The sequence below is a fragment of the Ranitomeya imitator genome, chromosome 2, assembly GCF_032444005.1.
Source record: "Ranitomeya imitator isolate aRanImi1 chromosome 2, aRanImi1.pri, whole genome shotgun sequence".
Classification (NCBI taxonomy): Eukaryota; Metazoa; Chordata; class Amphibia; order Anura; family Dendrobatidae; genus Ranitomeya; species Ranitomeya imitator.
In genome coordinates this window covers 148,896,331-148,916,744 of record NC_091283.1, presented here as the reverse complement: position 1 = coordinate 148,916,744, position 20,414 = coordinate 148,896,331, and the positions used below count along the sequence as shown (strand labels likewise).

General features: G+C 49.5%; 1 protein-coding gene across 5 annotated transcripts in view; it reads left to right on the top strand.

Moving 5' to 3' along the window:
* VAV2 (vav guanine nucleotide exchange factor 2) overlaps nt 1–20,414 on the top strand; it is a 97,313-nt gene that overhangs the window by 40,493 nt on the left and 36,406 nt on the right. For 4 of the 5 annotated variants that reach the window (XM_069747437.1, XM_069747438.1, XM_069747441.1 and 1 more), the window contains exons 6-17: nt 135–233; nt 799–867; nt 1,023–1,123; nt 6,553–6,652; nt 6,756–6,851; nt 7,469–7,537; nt 8,235–8,321; nt 11,173–11,258; nt 11,385–11,517; nt 12,251–12,360; nt 12,494–12,595; nt 13,158–13,246. In XM_069747437.1, the coding sequence (XP_069603538.1) occupies nt 135–233; nt 799–867; nt 1,023–1,123; nt 6,553–6,652; nt 6,756–6,851; nt 7,469–7,537; nt 8,235–8,321; nt 11,173–11,258; nt 11,385–11,517; nt 12,251–12,360; nt 12,494–12,595; nt 13,158–13,246 (1,141 nt within the window). The remainder of the gene's footprint in view (nt 1–134; nt 234–798; nt 868–1,022; nt 1,124–6,552; nt 6,653–6,755; nt 6,852–7,468; nt 7,538–8,234; nt 8,322–11,172; nt 11,259–11,384; nt 11,518–12,250; nt 12,361–12,493; nt 12,596–13,157; nt 13,247–20,414) is intronic. The other variant, XM_069747439.1, reaches the window with a different exon arrangement.

The following is a 20,414-nucleotide window of genomic DNA, read 5'->3' as shown; positions in this document are numbered from 1 at the left end:
ATGGACCTGCACTGATACATTGTAACAGAGGAGAGCGTCTGCGTGTTTCTATTCATTGAGTGCAAGCAGAGATCCTGTAGGACTGTTGATGATTGCGCTCTTGTATCTGAGGGTTTATCACATTTCTCTCTCAGAAGATGGGTATGACTGAAGACGACAAAAGAAACTGCTGCCTGCTAGAGATCCGCGACACCGAGGAGCGCTACTGCCGGACACTGGAGGAGATCCGCCTCGTGAGTGCTGCCAGCAATTAATCGTATATGAGCCCTGAAGGCCGCTAAGAATAGAACAGCGGTGCCTGCTGCCCAGAGACCCCCCAATACATAGAGGTTAGGGTGACGAGCGGCCCCCTGAGATCCACAACCGCCAATACATTAAGGTCCAGAGATCAGAGAACCCCAATATATAGGGGTCCAGTAGAGGAGTGGCCCTCGGAGATCAGAAACACTCCATGCATATAAGCCCAGGAGAATAAAGGCCCCCAGATATTAGAGATCCCCATTACATAGAGAATGGGCTCCCAGATATCAGAGACCCCCAGTACTTAGAGATCCAGAAGAGAATTGGCCCCTGGAGATCAGAGACCCTCCCTCTTCCCCCAATACATAGAGGTTAAGGAGAGGAGCGTCCCCCGGAGATCAGAGACCCCCAATACATAGATGTCCAGGAGAGGAAGGGTCCTGGAGATCAGACCACATCACAGTGTGGGGTTCTTGTCCCGCTGTCATGTGACCACATGTATATGCGCTGCAGTGCAATAAGTGTGTGACTTGTGCTAATCTTGTATCTAACCCCCAGAATTACATGGTGCCCCTGAAGCACATCCTGACCCCAGCAGAGTTCACAGTCATCTTCATCAATCTGGAGGTGAGTCAGGATACAGTATGGCTGCCGGCGCTGCTCTGGATTGTGAGTAATGGCCGCAGATTTATTACAGGCATAGATTGCGAGTTCTGCTGTCCAGATGTGTTATCTGTCCTGTCCGTCGCTCACAGTCAGGTGTTATATTCTCTGCTCCCCAGGAACTCCTTAAAGTTCATTCCAACTTCCTGAAAACCATCAACATCTCCATCATGTCTGGGGGCTGCAGCATCGGCCAGGTCTTCCTGGACTACAAGGAGAAGTGAGTTATAATCACCAGGACAATGTGTACGACGGAGGTACAGATGGAGGCACTGTGCGGCGTAGATGCCTGCAGGCTGGGGGTGCTGTGCGGCGTAGATGCCTGCAGGCTGGGGGTGCTGTGCGGCGTAGATGCCTGCAGGCTGGGGGCGCTGTGCGGCGTAGATGCCTGCAGGCTGGGGGTGCTGTGCGGCATAGATGCCTGTAGGCTGTGCGGCGTAGATGCCTGTAGGCTGTGCGGCGTAGATGCCTGCAGGCTGGGGGCGCTGTGCGGAGTAGATGCCTGCAGGCTGGGGGCGCTGTGCGGAGTAGATGCCTGCAGGCTGGGGGCGCTGTGTGGCGTTGATGCATGCAGGCTGGGGGTGCTGTGCGGCATAGATGCCTGCAGGCTGGGGGCGCTGTGCGGAGTAGATGCCTGCAGGCTGGGGGCGCTGTGTGGCGTTGATGCATGCAGGCTGGGGGTGCTGTGCGGCGTAGATGCCTGCAGGCTGGGGGCGCTGTGCGGCATAGATGCCTGCAGGCTGGGGGCGCTGTGCGGAGTAGATGCCTGCAGGCTGGGGGTGCTGTGCGGCATAGATGCCTGCAGGCTGGGGGCGCTGTGTGGCGTAGATGCCTGCAGGCTGGGGGTGCTGTGCGGCGTAGATGCCTGCAGGCTGGGGGCGCTGTGCGGCATAGATGCCTGCAGGCTGGGGGCGCTGTGCGGAGTAGATGCCTGCAGGCTGGGGGTGCTGTGCGGCATAGATGCCTGCAGGCTGGGGGCGCTGTGTGGCGTAGATGCCTGCAGGCTGGGGGCGCTGTGTGGCGTAGATGCCTGCAGGCTGGGGGCGCTGTGCGGCGTAGATGCATGCAGGCTGGGGGCACTGTGCGGCGTAGATGCCTGCAGGCTGGGGGCGCTGTGCGGCGTAGATGCCTGCAGGCTGGGGGCGCTGTGCGGCGTAGATGCATGCAGGCTGGGGGCGCTGTGCGGCGTAGATGCCTGCAGGCTGGGGGCGCTGTGCGGCGTAGATGCCTGCAGGCTGGGGGCGCTGTGCGGCGTAGATGCCTGCAGGCTGGGGGCGCTGTGCGGCGTAGATGCCTGCAGGCTGGGGGCGCTGTGCGGCGTAGATGCCTGCAGGCTGGGGGCGCTGTGCGGCGTAGATGCCTGCAGGCTGGGGGCGCTGTGCGGCGTAGATGCCTGCAGGCTGGGGGCGCTGTGTGGCGTAGATGCCTGCAGGCTGGGGGCGCTGTGCGGCGTAGATGCCTGCAGGCTGGGGGCGCTGTGTGCGGCGTAGATGCCTGCAGGCTGGGGGCGCTGTGTGCGGCGTAGATGCCTGCAGGCTGGGGGCGCTGTGTGCGGCGTAGATGCCTGCAGGCTGGGGGCGCTGTGTGCGGCGTAGATGCCTGCAGGCTGGGGGCGCTGTGTGCGGCGTAGATGCCTGCAGGCTGGGGGCGCTGTGTGCGGCGTAGATGCCTGCAGGCTGGGGGCGCTGTGTGCGGCGTAGATGCCTGCAGGCTGGGGGCGCTGTGTGCGGCGTAGATGCCTGCAGGCTGGGGGCGCTGTGTGCGGCGTAGATGCCTGCAGGCTGGGGGCGCTGTGCGGAGTAGATGCCTGCAGGCTGGGGGCGCTGTGCGGCGTAGATGCCTGCAGGCTGGGGGCGCTGTGCGCTTATTTCTCCTGGTCTGTCCTGAGCACTGTTCTCTACATCATTATCGCCATCTAGTGGAAAGTAGAATGTCAGTAGTTCCATCCAGCAAGAGTATTTTTCCTCTTCTGCCCTCCTGCCTGCAGTGTCTATGATTGACTGGTACCTGCACAGCGTAGATACAGACAGTACAGCTAATACTGTATATATACGGACCCTGCACACTACCACTCCTCCTGTATATACAGATCCTGCACAGTAACGATCCTCCTGTATATACAGATCCTGCACAGTAACGCTCGTCTTGTATATGCCGACCCTGCATATTAACACTCCTCCTGTATATAGTAGGGGAAATAAGTATTTGATCCTTTGCTGATTTTGAAAGTTTGGCCACTGACAAAGACATGAACAGTCTATAATTTTAATGGTAGGTCATTTTAACATTGAGAGATAGAATATCAAAAAATAAAATCCAGAAAATCACATTGTATAAATTATATAAATTTATTTGCATTTTGCAGTTAGAAATAAGTAATTGTTCCGTCTGGAAAACAAGACTTAATACTTGGTGGCAAAACCCTTGTTGGCAAGCACAGCAGTCAGACGTTTTTTGTAGTTGATGATGAGGGTTGCACACATGTCAGGAGCAATTTTGGTCCACTCCTCTTTGCAGATCATCTCTAAATCATTATGATTTTGAGGCTGTCGCTTGGCAACTCAGGGTTTCAACTCCCCCATAAGTTTTCTACGGGATTAAGGTCTGGAGACTGGCTAGGCCACTCCATGAGCTTAATGTGCTTCTTTTTGAGCCACTCCTTTGTTGCCTTTGCTGTATGTCTTCTGTCAGTGTTTTTGCTGGAAGACCCAGCCACGACCCATTTTTAATGTCCTGGTGGAGGGAAGGAGGTTGTCACTCAGGATTTTACAGTACATGTCTCCATGCATTCTCCCATTGATGCGGTGAAGTAGTCCTGTGCCCTTAGAAGAGAAACACCCCCAAAATATAATGTTTCCACCTCCATGCTTGACAGTGGGGATGGTGTTCTTTGGGTCATAGGCAGCATTTCTCGTCCTTCAAAAACGGCGACTTCAGTTAATGCCAAAGAGCTCAATTTTTGTCTCATTTGACCACAGCACCTTCTCCCAATCACTCACAGAATCAGCCAGGTGTTCATTGGTAAAATTCAGACGGGACTGCACATGTGCCTTCTTCAGCAGGGGACCTTGTGAGGACTGCAGGATTTTAAACCTTTATGGTGTAATGTGTTACCAGTGGTTTTCTTGGTGACTGTGGTCCCAGCTGCCTTGAGGTCATTAACCAGTTCCCCCCGTGTAGGTTTAGGCTGATCTCTCACCTTCCTCATGATTAAGGATACCCCACGAGGTGACATTTCGCATGGTGCCCCACATCGATGTCAATTAACAGTCATTTTGTATTTCTTCCATTGTCTTACTATTGCACCAACAGATGTCTCCTTCTCACCCAGCGTCTTACTTAGGGTATGTGCACACGTTGCAGATTGGCCTGTGGAATTTTCCGCACACAATCTGCATCTCTTGACATAATTCGCAGGCCAAAATGCTTGCGGATTTAATGCGGAATTGATGCGGATTTCTTGCGGATTGTCATGCATTTCTCAATGTGCAGATTTGCCTTACTCAATGTATAGTCAATGGGTGCAGAATCGCTGCGTTTCCGCACAAAGAATTGACATGCTACGGAAAAAACACCGCAGCGAATCCGTGCAGATTTTTCCGCAGCATATGCACAGCAATTCTCAAATTCCCATTGACTATCATTGTTACTGTACTACACTGTGGATTTGATGCAATTCCGTGCCTCCAAAAACTCTGCGGAAACGCACCAAATCCACAATGTGTGCACACAGCCTTAAGGTATGTGCACACGTTGCGGATTTGCCTGTGGAATTTTCCGTGCGAATTCTGCATCTCTTGGCAGAAAACGGCCAAAATCTGCGAGTTTTTATGCAGATTTTGTGCGTTTTTTCCCTGCCGGTTTGCTGCAGATTTCATGCGTTTTTAACCCTCCGTTTTCCTATTATGGAGTGGGTGCAGAAACGCTGTAGAAATGCACAAAGAATTGACATGATCCTTTTTTTAATCCGCTGCGGATTCTGTGCGGAATTTTCCATTAGCACAGCATTTTTATTTTCCCATTGATTTACATTGTACTGTAAATCACAAGCGGTTCTGCATGGAAAAAACTCTGCGGATCCGCAGTAATTCCGCAACGTGTGCACATAGCCTTAGGATTTTGTAGCCCATTCAAGCTTTGTGCAGGTCTATGATCTTGACCCTGACATCCTTGTTGTAGAGGTTAGAGTCTGACTGATTGAGTTTGTGGACAGGAGTCTTTTCTAAAGGTGACTTTGTAAGACAGCTGTATTTAATGCAGGTAACAAGTTGAGTAGGAGCGTCTAACTGGTCTGTGGGAGCCAGAACTCTTATTGGTTGGTTGGGGATCAAATACTTATTTCTCACTGCAAAATGCAAATAAATTTATATAATTTATACAATGTGATTTTCTGGATTATATTTTTGATATTCTATATCTCAATGTTAAAATTAACCTACCCTTAAAATTATAGACTGTTCATGTCTTTGTCAGTCGGCAAACTTACAAAATCGAAAGGGATCAAATACTTATTTCCCCACTGTATACGGACCCTGCACAGTACCGTTCCTCCTGTATGTACAGACCCTGCACAGTACCGCTCCACCTGTATATGCCAACCCTCCACTGTACCACTCCTGTGTATGCGGACCTTGCACAGTACCGCTCCTCCTGTGTATGCGGACCTTGCACAGTACCGCTCCTCCTGTGTATGCGAACCTTGCACAGTACCGCTCCTCCTGTGTATGCGGACCTTGCACAGTACCGCTCCTCCTGTGTATGCGGACCTTGCACAGTACCGCTCCTCCTGTGTATGCGAACCTTGCACAGTACCGCTCCTCCTGTGTATGCGGACCTTGCACAGTACCGCTCCTCCTGTGTATGCGAACCTTGCACAGTACCGCTCCTCCTGTGTATGCGAACCTTGCACAGTACCGCTCCTCCTGTGTATGCGGACCTTGCACAGTACCGCTCCTCCTGTGTATGCGGACCTTGCACAGTACCGCTCCTCCTGTGTATGCGGACCTTGCACAGTACCGCTCCTCCTGTGTATGCGGACCTTGCACAGTACCGCTCCTCCTGTGTATGCGGACCTTGCACAGTACCGCTCCTCCTGTGTATGCGGACCTTGCACAGTACCGCTCCTCCTGTGTATGCGAACCTTGCACAGTACCGCTCCTCCTGTGTATGCGAACCTTGCACAGTACCGCTCCTCCTGTGTATGCGAACCTTGCACAGTACCGTTCCTCCTGTGTATGCGGACCTTGCACAGTACCGCTCCTCCTGTGTATGCGAACCTTGCACAGTACCGCTCCTCCTGTGTATGCGGACCTTGCACAGTACCGCTCTTCCTGTGTATGCGGACCTTGCACAGTACCGCTCCTCCTGTGTATGCGGACCTTGCACAGTACCGCTCCTCCTGTGTATGCGGACCTTGCACAGTACCGCTCTTCCTGTGTATGCGGACCTTGCACAGTACTCCTGCATATACAGATGCTGTACCGTACCACTTCTGTATGTATGGACACTGCAGTACCATTCCTCCTGTATAAATGACTCTGCACAGTACCGCTCCTCCTGTATATGTGACCCTGTACAGTACCGCTCCTCCTGTTTATATGGATGCTGCATAGTGCCACTTCTGTATGACTAACCCCATATCTCCTGCAGGCTGTTGCTTTATGGGGAGTACTGCAGTCACATTGAATATTCTCAAAAGACACTGGACCAGCTGATCGACACCCGGGATGACGTCCGGACAAAGATTGAGGTGGGTGTCTCTCTTCTGTGAGTTTTAGTACTACAGTGTATAGTACTACAGTGCAGGGATTCCCCCCCGAGTTCTAGCTTTCTGACCTTGATTTGACTTACAGGAATGTTCTATGAAGGTTCAGGATGGGAAGTTCAAGCTGCAGGATCTAATGGTGATCCCCATGCAGAGAGTCCTGAAGTATCACCTGCTGCTAAAGGTACAGCCGGGGTCCACCATCTGGAAAATTGCTTCCCTTATATACGGGGTTATATTCATCTGCTGCCTAGGGGGTATGAATACCTGCAGCATGGGCGATGGTGGGGTGCAGATATCTGCAGCACGGGCGGTGGTGGGGTGCAGATATCTGCAGCACGGGCGGTGGTGGGGTGCAGATATCTGCAGCACGGGCGGTGGTGGGGTGCAGATATCTGCAGCACGGGCGGTGGTGGGGTGCAGATATCTGCAGCACGGGCGGTGGTGGGGTGCAGATATCTGCAGCACGGGCGGTGGTGGGGTGCAGATATCTGCAGCACGGGCGGTGGTGGGGTGCAGATATCTGCAGCACGGGCGGTGGTGGGGTGCAGATATCTGCAGCACGGGCGGTGGTGGGGTGCAGATATCTGCAGCACGGGCGGTGGTGGGGTGCAGATATCTGCAGCATGGGCGGTGGTGGGGTGTGGATAACTGCAGCATGGTGGGGTGCGTATACCTGCAGCAAAAAGGGTCCAGGACTATGGTTGCCTGCAGCACAGGGTGGAGATGGGGTGCTGTTACCTGCAGCATGGGACGGAGGGTGGGTCCGGTTTTATTGTCATGTATGTTCTGTGTGTGCAGGAATTACTGAGCCACACGGCGGAGTGCCCAGAGCGTCTCACCTTGAAGGAAGCGCTGGAAGCCATGCAGGTGGGTGAGCTATGTGTGGCAGTGAACACCCCTCCACTTTGCAGAGCTCAGATGCTCCATTGTGCTGGTCCTCTCTCACTCCTCTTGGTGCAGGGCTCAGTGCTCACATCTCCAGATACCATCAGACTTCACTGGGATAATCCCTACGGATGCCCAGCTGTCATTGGATTTATAATTCCAGGAGGAGTAATGCAGGAGCAAAACAACTGACTTCTAATAAAACATGATCGAGAGTTCTCATTTCATCAAGCTTATGGCTCCCATAAATGTTAATGAAAAGTTCTGCAGGTTTTGATTATTTTTCTTTTTCTTAATTTTTAAGATCTCTGCTTGCTGTCAGTGAATGAGGGCCTTGTTTACATCCAGGGGCTGCAGTGAAGTCTTCTCTGAACATTGGTGTGAAGAATGAGGATTTCCATTTACTGACAGCAAGCCGAGGTGCTGAAAGTGTTGTGTATTTAATAATCCTTTTATAATGAGCCTGAGTATCCTGTGATCTAATCTCATCTGATGAGGTGAGTTGTTCTACAATCACCCCCAATATCAACAGCCCAGACAATGAGGCCGCTCCCCTCCCTTCTGTGGAGGCGGCCACGCTCAGCACATTCCTCCACAGCTAGATCCATCAGGCCAGCACAGCCAAAATCTCCCATCATCCCTCTGTGCTGACCTCTGACCCCCCAGACTTCTCTTTCAGGATTTAGCCATGTACATTAATGAAGTGAAAAGGGACAAAGAAACTCTGAAGAAGATCAGCGAGTTCCAGAACTCCATCGAGAACCTGGTGAGTCAGCGCAAAACTGGGCCGAACCGCGCAGTAATGACATCCGCAGCAAATACACACAACTAGGACACTGCAGGCGCTGGGCTGTCTCCACTCCAGTCACTTCCAGAGCTGCAGTCACTATTCTGCTGTTACATAGTGTCTTATCCTCCAGTCACCTCCAGAGCTGCAATCACTATTTTGCTGTTATATTGTCAGAAATCATAAAGTCCAAATACAGAAAGTAAGCGTTAAGCTAGGTTCACATTGCGTTAAAGCAGCCCATTCAACGTATGCGTTAAACGGACTGCGTTAGGCTACGTTCACATTAGCGTTGCGCCGCCGTGCGTCGGCGACGCAACGCGCGACGCACGCTAAAACGCGTGCAAACGCGCGCAAAAACGCGCGCGTTTTGCGACGCGTGCGTCGTTTTCCGACGAAAATCGGACGCACAGAAAATGCTACATGTAACGTTTTCTTGCGTCCGACGCTAGCGTCGGAAACGACGCACGTGGCGAAAAACGCCACCAAAACGACGCACGCGTCCCCTATGTTAAACATAGGGGCGCGTCGCCGCTGCGTCGCCGGCGCAACAGCGACGCACATTGGCGGAACGCCAATGTGAACGTAGCCTTAACGCAAGTGCCAAAATGCGATTGCACTAGCGCAGAAAGAGCTAGCAGATGCTCTATCTGCGCTAGCGGCGACGGACCCGGAAACGCTGCAGCCCGCGTCCGAGGGTCCGTCACTCAATGACTGCACATCGCTAGCGCACGCCCATTATGGCATGCGTTGTCGATGCGCCCGAAATAGGGGTTAATGGCAGCGTTAACGGACTGCGTTACACCATGTTATACTGCGGTGTAACGCAGTCCGTCTAACGGACTGCCAGAACGCAGTATGAACCCAGCCTTAGGCACTTCAACAATTCATAGAAAACACTGAACGCAGGGGGAGAGTCAGTCCACTTGCTAAAAAGAGATTCCCAACATCATAGAAATAATATATTTTTTGATATACAAAATGAAAACCATTTAAAAAGACAGAGTATAAAACCTCCAGTGAAGGGAGGGAAAACTGCTGCAAGCCAAGTATTTATAATATTGGGGAGGTAAGCACCAAAAGAAGGCAAATTGAATGAGGGCGGATGGAATTGGTAGAATGAGGCTGTAAGTTTATAGCAAGTAAGCTGAGAATTCCCCAGACTCGCCCCCGGAAGAAGCATTAGCGAAACTGAGGCATTCTGTTACCTCAGCTTACTTGCTATAAACTTACAGCCTCATTCTACCAATTCCATCCGCCCTCATTCAATTTGCCTTCTTTTGGTGCTTACCTCCCCAATATTATAAATCCTTGGCTTGCAGCAGTTTTCCTTCCATTCACTGGAGGTTTTATACTCTGTCTTTTTAAATGGTTTTCATTTTGTATATCAAAAAATATATTATTTCTATGATGTTGGGAATCTCTTCTTAGCAAGTGGACTCACTCTCCACCTGCTTTCAGTGTTTTCTTTGCTGTTATGTTGTCTTATCCCCCAGTCACCTCTAGAGCTGCAGTCACTATTCTGCTATTACATAGTGTCTTATCCCCCAGTCACCTCTAGAGCTGCAGTCACTATTCTGCTATTACATAGTGTCTTATCCTTCAGTCACCTCTAGAGCTGCAGTCACTATTCTGCTATTACATAGTGTCTTATCCTTCAGTCACCTCTAGAGCTGCAGTCACTATTCTGCTATTACATAGTGTCTTATCCTTCAGTCACCTCTAGAGCTGCAGTCACTATTCTGCTATTACATAGTGTCTTATCCTTCAGTCACCTCTAGAGCTGCAGTCACTATTCTGCTATTACATAGTGTCTTATCCTTCAGTCACCTCTGGAGCTGCAGTCGCTATTCTGCTATTACGTAGTGTCTTATCCTTCAGTCACCTCTAGAGCTGCAGTCACTATTCTGCTATTACATAGTGTCTTATCCTTCAGTCACCTCTAGAGCTGCAGTCACTATTCTGCTATTACATAGTGTCTTATCCTTCAGTCACCTCCAGAGCTGCAGTCACTATTCTGCTATTACATAGTGTCTTATCCTTCAGTCACCTCTAGAGCTGCAGTCACTATTCTGCTATTACATAGTGTCTTATCCTTCGGGCACCTCTAGAGCTGCAGTCACTATTCTGCTATTACATAGTGTCTTATCCTTCAGTCACCTCTGGAGCTGCAGTCGCTATTCTGCTATTACGTAGTGTCTCTTATCCTTCAGTCACCTCTAGAGCTGCAGTCACTATTCTGCTATTACGTAGTGTCTTATCCTTCAGTTACCTCTAGAGCTGCAGTCACTATTCTGCTATTACGTAGTGTCTTATCCTTCAGTCACCTCTAGAGCTGCAGTCACTATTCTGCTATTACGTAGTGTCTTATCCTTCAGTCACCTCTAGAGCTGCAGTCACTATTCTGCTATTACGTAGTGTCTTATCCTTCAGTCACCTCTAGAGCTGCAGTCACTATTCAGCTATTACATAGTGTCTTATCCTTCAGTCACCTCCAGAGCTGCAGTCACTATTCAGCTATTACATAGTGTCTTATCCTTCAGTCACCTCCAGAGCTGCAGTCGCTATTCTGCTATTACATAGTGTCTTATCCTCCATAGAATGGGGGGGGGGGTGTTTCTTTGGCACTTGGTCAGGGGTCACTGGCAGGGGTGTGGTTTCCTTGGGTCTGGGGTCTCATGCAGTCCGGGGTGAGGTTGTTCATTTCTCTAGATTAGGGGCCTCTTGCAATCGAGGGGAATCTCTCTTGCAATCGAGGGGAATCTCTTGTAGGTTGGAGGGGTCTCCTGTAGTTTGGGGCTGATCCATGCCTCCTCTCCCTGTATTACAGCAGGTGAATCTGGAGGAGTTTGGGCGGCCGAAGATCGATGGTGAGCTGAAGGTGCGATCGATAGTGAACCAGGCGAAGCAGGACAGGTGAGTGAGGGCAACCATTCACTGCGAACGCAGGTCAGAACCTCCCAGACATTCCTGTAGGGGGCATGGCCTGGTGCTCTATGCCCCTCCCCCGCATCCACTAATGACGTCACTGCCACCCCGCAGGTATCTCTTCCTGTTTGATAAAGTCATCATCGTATGTAAACGTAAAGGTTATAGCTACGAACTGAAGGAAATGATAGAATTGCTATACCACAAGATGTCTGACGACCCCACCTACAACAAGGACGTCAAGAAGGTGAGAGGACAGTGTGTAGACCAGGGGAGAGAGGGTGAGATTTGTGTGAACCGGGGGAGAGAAGGGGATACGATGTGTGTGGGCAGTGGGGGAAGGGAGGGCGAGATGCAGTGTGTGGGGACAGGAGGGGGGGGGAAAGGCGAGAATTGGTGTGTGTGGACTGGTGGAGAGCGGGACTTGGTGTGTGTGGACCGAGGTAGGGAGAGATGCTCTGCATATGTGGACTCGGGGGGGGGGGGGGGGGTGGGGGGAGAGGGAGGTACAGATTCAGTGTGTGTGTGTGTGTGTGTTTGGACCGGGGAAGGACGCAACACGGTGTGTGGATTGGGGGAGATACTGCACCAGATGTGTAGATGGGGTGCACATTATGTATTAGGACCCCCACTTGCTGCTCTGTAAATGGCACTTTTGGTGTGGACCGGTTCTGTGGGTTTGAACACATCTCCCCTGGTCCCGTGGTTGTGCGCTGTACGCCATGGCATCCTTGGAAGCCACATTTCCATGGCAGTGACTGACTGTCTCTGGTCCTGCCTAGAACCCCTTTGTTGCCGGTGTGATGTGTCGTTACTCTGTTTCCTCGTGTTTCACAATCAATTTTTCTGGTTCCTTTATGCTGGCGACAGTCACATGGCAAAATGGTAAGACGCCATAATCCGGCTGTAGATGCCTACCCCCATCCCCATAACATTGGGCCGCTATGCTAGCTGCCACTTACCTCCTGCTCTCCCTACAGTGGTCGTATGGATTCTACCTCATCCACCTCCAGGGGAAACAGGGATTCCAGTTTTTCTGTAAGACAGAGGAGATGAAGCGGAAGTGGATGGAGCAGTTTGAGATGGCGATGTAGGTAGTGGCAGCATGACGGCCATTCTGTGGCATCAGCTCTTCGATCTATTCTTTGAGTTCCAGGTTATGGCCCACGTGATGGCGACTTATGATGTGTCTGGCGCCGTTGATCTCATCTTTGTATTCTCAGTTCCAACATCAAACCAGACAAAGCGACAGCTAATCACCACAACTTCCAGATGTTCACATTTGACAGAACCACCAGCTGTAAAGCCTGCAAGATGTTCCTCAGGTGAGAGCAGGCGGGGAGATGATCACAGCAGGCTGGGAGACATTTGAGGTGGGCGGGGAGGTGACCAGGGCAGGCCGGGAGACATTTGAGGTGGGAGGGGAGGTGACCAGGGCAGGCCGGGAGACATTCGAGGTGGGCGGGGAGGTGACCAGGGCAGGCCGGGAGACATTCGAGGTGGGTGGGGAGGTGACCAGGGCAGGCTGGGAGACATTCGAGGTGGGTGGGGAGGTGCCCAGGGCAGGCCGGGAGACATTCGAGGTGGGCGGGGAGGTGACCAGGGCAGGCCGGGAGACATTCGAGGTGGGCGGGGAGGTGACCAGGGCAGGCCGGGAGACATTCAAGGTGGGCGGGGAGGTGACCAGGGTAGGCCGGAAGACATTTGAGGTGAGCAGGGCGGAGGGAGGCACAGCGGCCAAGACGAGCAGTGACTAATTGGGCATGGCTCCAGTGATCCCAAGATAAATGATTGGAGGGTCTCTGGTGGCTATAGAGAGGGTGTGGCTCTGGTGGATTGTGTGGCCCCGTATTCACTTCTCTGCTGACACTCTACTTTCTCTTCCAGGGGAATCTTTTATCAGGGATACTACTGCACCAAGTGTTCGGTTGGGGTCCACAAGGAGTGCCTGGAAAAGATTTCCCCATGCAGAATCGGTGCGTCCCCCTCTTATATACAGTAGTGTTCAATATAATAGCAGTCCAATAAGACTAACAAGATTAATCACTGTTTTTGGCATGAATTCTATTACACATGTCACACAGCTTACCAGTTGGTGCAGTAGATTTTAAGAAAACCACCAGACTGCGCATTCATGATCTGCAGGATTTTGGAGTCTGTGTATTAGAATAATTAATTGAAAGGCGGTGTTCACAATAATAGCAGTGTGGAGTTCAATTAGTGTGGTCAATCATTCTGTGAAGAATCAGGTGGCCAAGATTTAAGGGTGAAGCCAGGACATATTGTACGTGCATTTCTCCTTGAAAGCCTGAGAAATATGGGTCATTTGAGACATTGTTCGGAAGAACAGCGTACTTTGATTAAAAAGTTGATTAGAGAGGGTAAAACTGCTAAAGAACTGATAGGCTGTTCAGCTAAAATGGCCTCCAATGCTTTAACGACCGCCGATACGCCTCTTAACAGCGGCAGTTTAAGGTTACTTATTCCTCAGTGCTGCTTTTTAACTGTGCTGAGAGAGAAGGTTAAAGCGCCCCCCAGTTTTGGAAATTCTCCAGGGTCTTGGCTGCCGGGGGTAGCGGAAAACCCAGAGAACATGATTGGGGTCAGTTTTTACCAACCCCAGTGTTGCGATCACGGAATAACGGCAACCGCAAAAAAAAAAGTCAGATTTCCCATTTTTCTCTCTCCTATGATATGATTTAGCACATCAGAGAAGAGAGAAATGTGATCCCCTGAGACACCCCCCTCCCCCCAGTACCTCCGGTGTCGCTGGACCCTCCTGCATCCCCCGGTCCTGTCCCCCAGCTGTCAGCGTCTTCTTCCAGGAAGAAAATGGCGGGTGCATGTGCAGTTCGCCCTCCGAGATCTGCTGGCCGCCACCCGGCAACAATTGAAAATTTTTCCTATTGGTTTATTTTGATAACTGTGATAGGGTCTATCACAGTGATCAAAATAAAAAAAATAGTAAATCAAACCCCCCAGTATCACCCCCCTAAGTTAGGTAAAAATAATAAAATAAAAAAAAATGTATTTTATTTCCATTAGGGTTGGGCTTAGAATTGGGGGGTAGTTCCACTGTTTAGGTACATCATGGGGGTCTCCAAACGCAACATGGCGCCCACCATTGATTTCAGCCTTTTTTGGGTTCAAAAACTCAAATTGAGCTCCCTTAAGGCCTGCCATGTGCACATACAGTGTCTTCCCTCACATACGGGGTATCGGCGGACGCAGTCGATACCCCACTACACATTTTTTTTTTTTTTTAAATTCGTTTATTAATTTCAGAATAGACAAACATTGCACATATTACATTTATCATTATTAAACATACTATCAGATACAAATGATTACAAACATCATCGCATCCAAAGTTCAGAGGCAATAGACTGTGCATGTTGAATCACTAGTACCTACAAAATACCTACTATACAACTTAAACAACTTTAACCTTTAGTAATAAGTCGCCAAAAGAAAACAGATTCAAGTTTGCTCTGCAACGATGTCCCCAAACCCCATGCCCTCCTCCCCGTGCATATATCTAATCCACGCAGACTACAGAGTATGATGAGATGAGTTCCATCTACCCCAAATTTTTTCGAATTTACCTGGGCATCCTCTATTATGGTACAGTGTTCTTTCATATGGGATAACCGAGTTCACCAGGTCAATCCAAGCTCTGAGAGACGGGGAGGAGCTACCCATCCACCTTAATGCCAGTACCTTTCGTGCTAAGAAGAGCGTTTCTCGAAGGAAGATCCCAGTATGGTGATCCCAGGTCTCTGTATCCCACACCCCAAATAGGCAAGTCAATGGTTCAAGTGGGACAGGGATTAACAATAAAGACGTTAACAATGTCGTGACTTCTTTCAAATAATGAAGGATTACCGGGCACCGCCATATCATGTGGGTAAAATCCGCATCATGTGCGTGACACCGTAAGCAGTCTGACGTCTGAAGGCGGCCCATTTTAAAAAGTCGTGTCGGAGTCAGATAAGTCTGATATGTAATATATAGCTGGGTCATCCTATTGTTAACTGAGGGAGAAACTTTAGTTGGAGATTCCAAAATATCTTCCCACTCCTCTCCCAGTGTATCGGGAAGGAGTCCCTCCCATTTCTTTTTTAAGGTGTTAATAGTGAGCCCATCTCCCACGGATAATAGGTATGTGTATAAAGAGGAAATGAGCCCCTGAGGACCCTGTGATTTGAGAATGCCTATAAGGGGTAAAGATGAAATTGCTCGACTTGCACCTGCATTTCGCATATGTGACTGGAAAGCTGACCTCAGCTGTAAATAACGGAAGAATTGAGATCTTGGGATATTGCAGGTATCCCGCAATTGTTCAAAGGACACAAAAACATCCTGGTTATACAAATTACCTACCGAGAGAACACCACATGAGATCCAGAACTCAGTAGACGGGTGATTTAGTAATTCTGGAAAATAACTATTATACCACAGTGGCATTTCGGCTATTATATCTGTATATTTAATAACTTTTTTAATTTGTCTCCATATTAATCTCGCTTGTCGAAGCAATGGCAGCAAACGGGGAGCACTGACTTTCTCCATTTCCAAAAAACCCAGTGGACAGTCAATACGGGCAGAATGGATTATATGGCTTTCTGAATTAGGTAGGGAGTTGCTAGGCATCCATTTGCTTATCGCCCTAGCCTGCCCAGCAAGATAATATAGATAAAAGTCTGGTAAGGCTGCCCCTCCCCCCCTTGTCGGTCTCTGTAGAGTAGATAGCTTGAGTTTGGGTCTAGTCTTCCCCCATATAAAGGACGTGGTCAGGGAGTTTAAGTTTGCAAAGAAAGATTTGGGTATTGGCACAGCACTATGTTGGAGACAATAATTAAATTTGGGGAGCAATATCATCTTAACTAAATTAATGCGACCTGCAACGGAGAGAGGGAGTTTGCTCCAAGCTATGAATTTAGATTTGGCCAGGTCCAATAGTGGATAAATATTAAGTCGTAGGTCCAGCTGACTATATTGAGACATATGTATTCCTAGATATTTGAAATTGGAGACTACAGGTAGTGACGAGAGATTTTCGAGACGGGGCATCGGCGCATGAGACAGAGGCATCAGAGCAGACTTATCCCAATTAATATAGAGACCAGAGAATTTGCTAAAATTATCTATAGTCGTTATTACTCGCGGTAGTGTTTCTTCTGTTTTATCCATAAATATGATCATATCATCAGCATATAGACCGATGGTATCTACACGATCCGCAATACTTATTCCCTTGATATCCGTGGAAGACCTTATGCGTATTGCCAATGCTTCTATCGCGAGGGCAAAGAGGGCCGGGGACAGAGGACATCCCTGACGGGTTCCCCTATGTAAAGTAAAGGAATCAGAGATAGAATTATTCACAATTACCCGTGCCCTAGGATTCCTATATAGTGTATCTATCCCTCTAATAAATTTATCTCCAAAACCGTATTTCTGCAGACATGCAGAAAGAAAAGGCCATTCAAGGGAGTCAAACGCTTTAGCTGTGTCTAGGGATGCCAGAGCCCAGTTATTATCCAATTCTAGGGAGCTATATTGAATCACTGATTGGACCCGCCGAATATTAATAGAGGTACTTTTCCCAGGCATAAAGCCTGTTTGATCTGGGTGTATAAGATCTAATATGATTGTATTTAGTCTAGTGGCCAATATTTTAGTGAAGATTTTATAATCTACGTTCACCAATGATATGGGGCGATATGATCCACATTCCAAGGGGTCCTTTCCCTCCTTCTTAAGTACAATGATATTTGCATCATAAAATGTTTCAGGCATAATTTCTCCCTCCCATATATTCTGAAGCACCTTCAATAAGAGTGGTGCCAGGTGGTCCCGATATTTTTTATAGAACTCAACGGGAAACCCGTCAGGTCCAGGGGCCTTCCCGGTGGCCATATCCATTATAGCCTGTTCCACCTCCTCCAGAGTAAACTCGGCTTCCATAAAAGCTTGCTGGGTTGGGCTCAGTAAGGGGAATGCCATGTCTGATAGATAGTCTATACATTCAGGGACCCCAAGACCACTACCCGATTTGTACAGTGACTTATAGTAATTACAAAAACTTTGAAGAATTTCCTCGGTGGAGGATACCAACGAACCATCGAGTGTCCGAATCTGTAGTACCGTGTTGGAGGTGTTATGCTGACGTACCAAAAAAGCTAGGAGTGTACTGGCCTGATTCCCCAATTCAAAATAAGACTGACGGGTAAAAAATAATTTACGTTTTGATTTAGTGTCTATATTTTGGGTGTATAATCTTTGGGAAGTGAGCCACTCCACCCTGTTGCCGTTAGTTTGATTGGCCACATAGGCGGTTTCCGAGTCCTTCAGCCGTCGCTCAATCTCGTCATCTTCCCCCGCCGTCACCCTCTTTATATAGGAGATTGTAGAGGACAGACATCCCCTCAAATATGCCTTTAGAGTGTCCCAGAACAGATTGAGATTCGAGGGGTCTGGGTGAGTAGAGACAAAGCAGTTTAACTGATCAACCGTTCTATCACTAGCATCTATTAGTTTCAGCCAGAAGGGATTCAATTTCCAAGGTATATTATTATTTGACTGACCGTATTTAAGTTTGAGAACAATTGGGCTGTGATCTGATATCCCCCTGTTACCATGTTCGACACTATTCACCCACAGCGCTAGGTCGCTAGATCCAAATATGTAATCTATACGGGATAGAGACTGTCTAGTTGAAGAATGACAAGTATATTCCTTTATCTCAGGGTGACGTGTTCTCCATAGGTCTAACCATCCGCTACCGTTCATAAATGATGCCAATTGAGAGGGAGATTGAGAAAGGGGCCCCCTTGACATCTCGCCGTCTAGTCTCAGTTTGTCTTTAAGATTATCCATGACTAAATTAAAGTCTCCCATACAGATAACACTAGCATTAGGATAATTTAGGGAGAAACCCAGTGCCATGCGGAGAACCGATATGCCGGCCGGGGGTGGGTTATAAACACATAATATCACATATTCCTTCATATTAATAAAGGCATGAACAAAAACAAAGCGACCTTCGGGATCGCGTCGTGACTCTCTAGCCTCCCACCTGACATTCCTATGTACCAACAGGGAGACCCCTCTGGAGTAACTGGTGTGAAATGCGTGAAGGGACCACTGCACCCACGGCTTTTGCGTACACTTAGCTGTGTCTCTGGTCAAATGCGTCTCCACAAGTGCTACAATATGTGGATGATACCTTTTAATTTGTGAAAATACCTTAATTTTCTTTCGAGGAGTCTTAATACCCCGTATGTTCCACGTCATACATACAATCTCAGATCCCATATCTACGTTCGGGAAAAGGCATAATATACACCACAGCCTGGGCGGGAATCAGGAACATCATACAGAACATAAGGTTATCACTGGCGACTAATAAACATAACAAACAATTGAAACTGGTGTAAAATACCAAACCAAACAACATTTGAACAGTGGAGGAGTGTAATCCTACACTCCTATAGTTGAGTAGAATAGGGGATACCCTCACTGGAATCAGCGTCCGGTATAGTTGACAAACTCAGCACCCACATAGAGAGCTCTAGATTGTGTTGCCATCAGATAGAAAGAGCTACTCAAGAGTCCGGGGTACTAGGCCCCTTGTATGACCGTAACCATTCGACCGCCTCCGCCGGGTCAGTGAAGAACAGGGAGGAGCCTTCATGAACAATACGGAGTCGAGCTGGATAGAGCATGGAGTAAATGATGTTTTTATCCCTGAGCTGCTTTTTGACTTCCATAAATCGAACTCGCTGCTTTTGAAGTTCCATAGAGAAGTCCGGGAAGATTGATATAGTGGCGTTATTGAATTTAATAGGGGCCTTCTGCCTTGCCAAGCGAAGAATTGCATCCCTGTCTCTGCAGTTAAGGAGACGTGCCAGAAAGGGTCGGGGCGGAGTTCCAGGAGGAAGAGGTCTCGTTGGGACCCTATGGGCCCTTTCCACAGAAAATGTTGAGGAGAATCCGTCTCCCAGGGAGGTTTTAAGCCAGTCCTCTAGAAATTGCTCAGGTTGCTGACCCTCCGAGCGTTCTGGTAGGCCAATAATTCGGATATTATTACGGCGCAGCCTGTTTTCCAGGTCATCTGCCTTTTGCTTCCAGGCATTCACAGAGCCAGTGGCCTTTGATAACTTAGCCTCCATTGGGGCAATGGTGTCCTCTATCTGAGACACCCTTGTTTCAACCTCTGAAATACGCCCTCTCATAGTTTGTATATCTTGTCGCAGACGGCCCACTTCAGTATGCACGTCTTCTATTTTCTCAGTGAGAGAGGACCTGGTGAGAGATATAGCCTGCATCAACTGCTCAGATGCTTGTTTAAGAGTCAGTTCGTCTTGTTCTCCCTCCTCATTGCTGTCAGAAAGACGATTTTTGCGTTGACTCTGCGTGGGATTATTTCTGAGAGAGCGTGTATTATCTGGGGCATCTTCTCTGGCATATTTCCTCAACTTGTCAGCAGCCCCCGCTCCTTTAGGATGATGCATGGTGATTGGCAGAAGATCCCCACCAAATGACCAAATTTATTATTATGGCAGTCTATTCTCCACTAGCAGACCGGACAGGGCCAAACACCGGGATGCACCCCCGAGAGGCAGCAAACCAAGCAAAGAGTCTCAGATATCTGCAAATGTATCAACTTAGGAGTTTGCCCAGGCACTGTGTCCCAGAGCAGCCACAGTTCCCCAGGAAGAACAGCAGGGAGGGGGGGAACGATCCCTCCAAAGTAATGGTGCAAGCAGGGGTTTTGATAAGGGGAGTGCAGGGCCCAATTTTCCAGGGCGCACACCGCTCTGCCCCTTTTAGTGTTTCAGGCCGGTAGCTCACCTCCTGAATGCACCGCAGTCTTGCTATATAGCGCCTCTCTCCTTGCTGCTGGAGATTGCGCTGTGGTAATGGCCGCCGTCTCCCAGGGCCCGCCCGCCGCTCCAGACCCGGCACCTGTCTCCTGCTCCTCGATGTTCCACAGCGTCCCCGCTGTATGTAAGTGCCTGCCGTGCTCCCCGGGGGATCCACCCGGCTTCAGCCGCCGCCGGCACTGCGTCCCGCCCGTCGGAGCCGCGCTCAAAGATGGCCGCCGCAGCCCAGGGACCTCGCCGCTCCTCCAGGCCG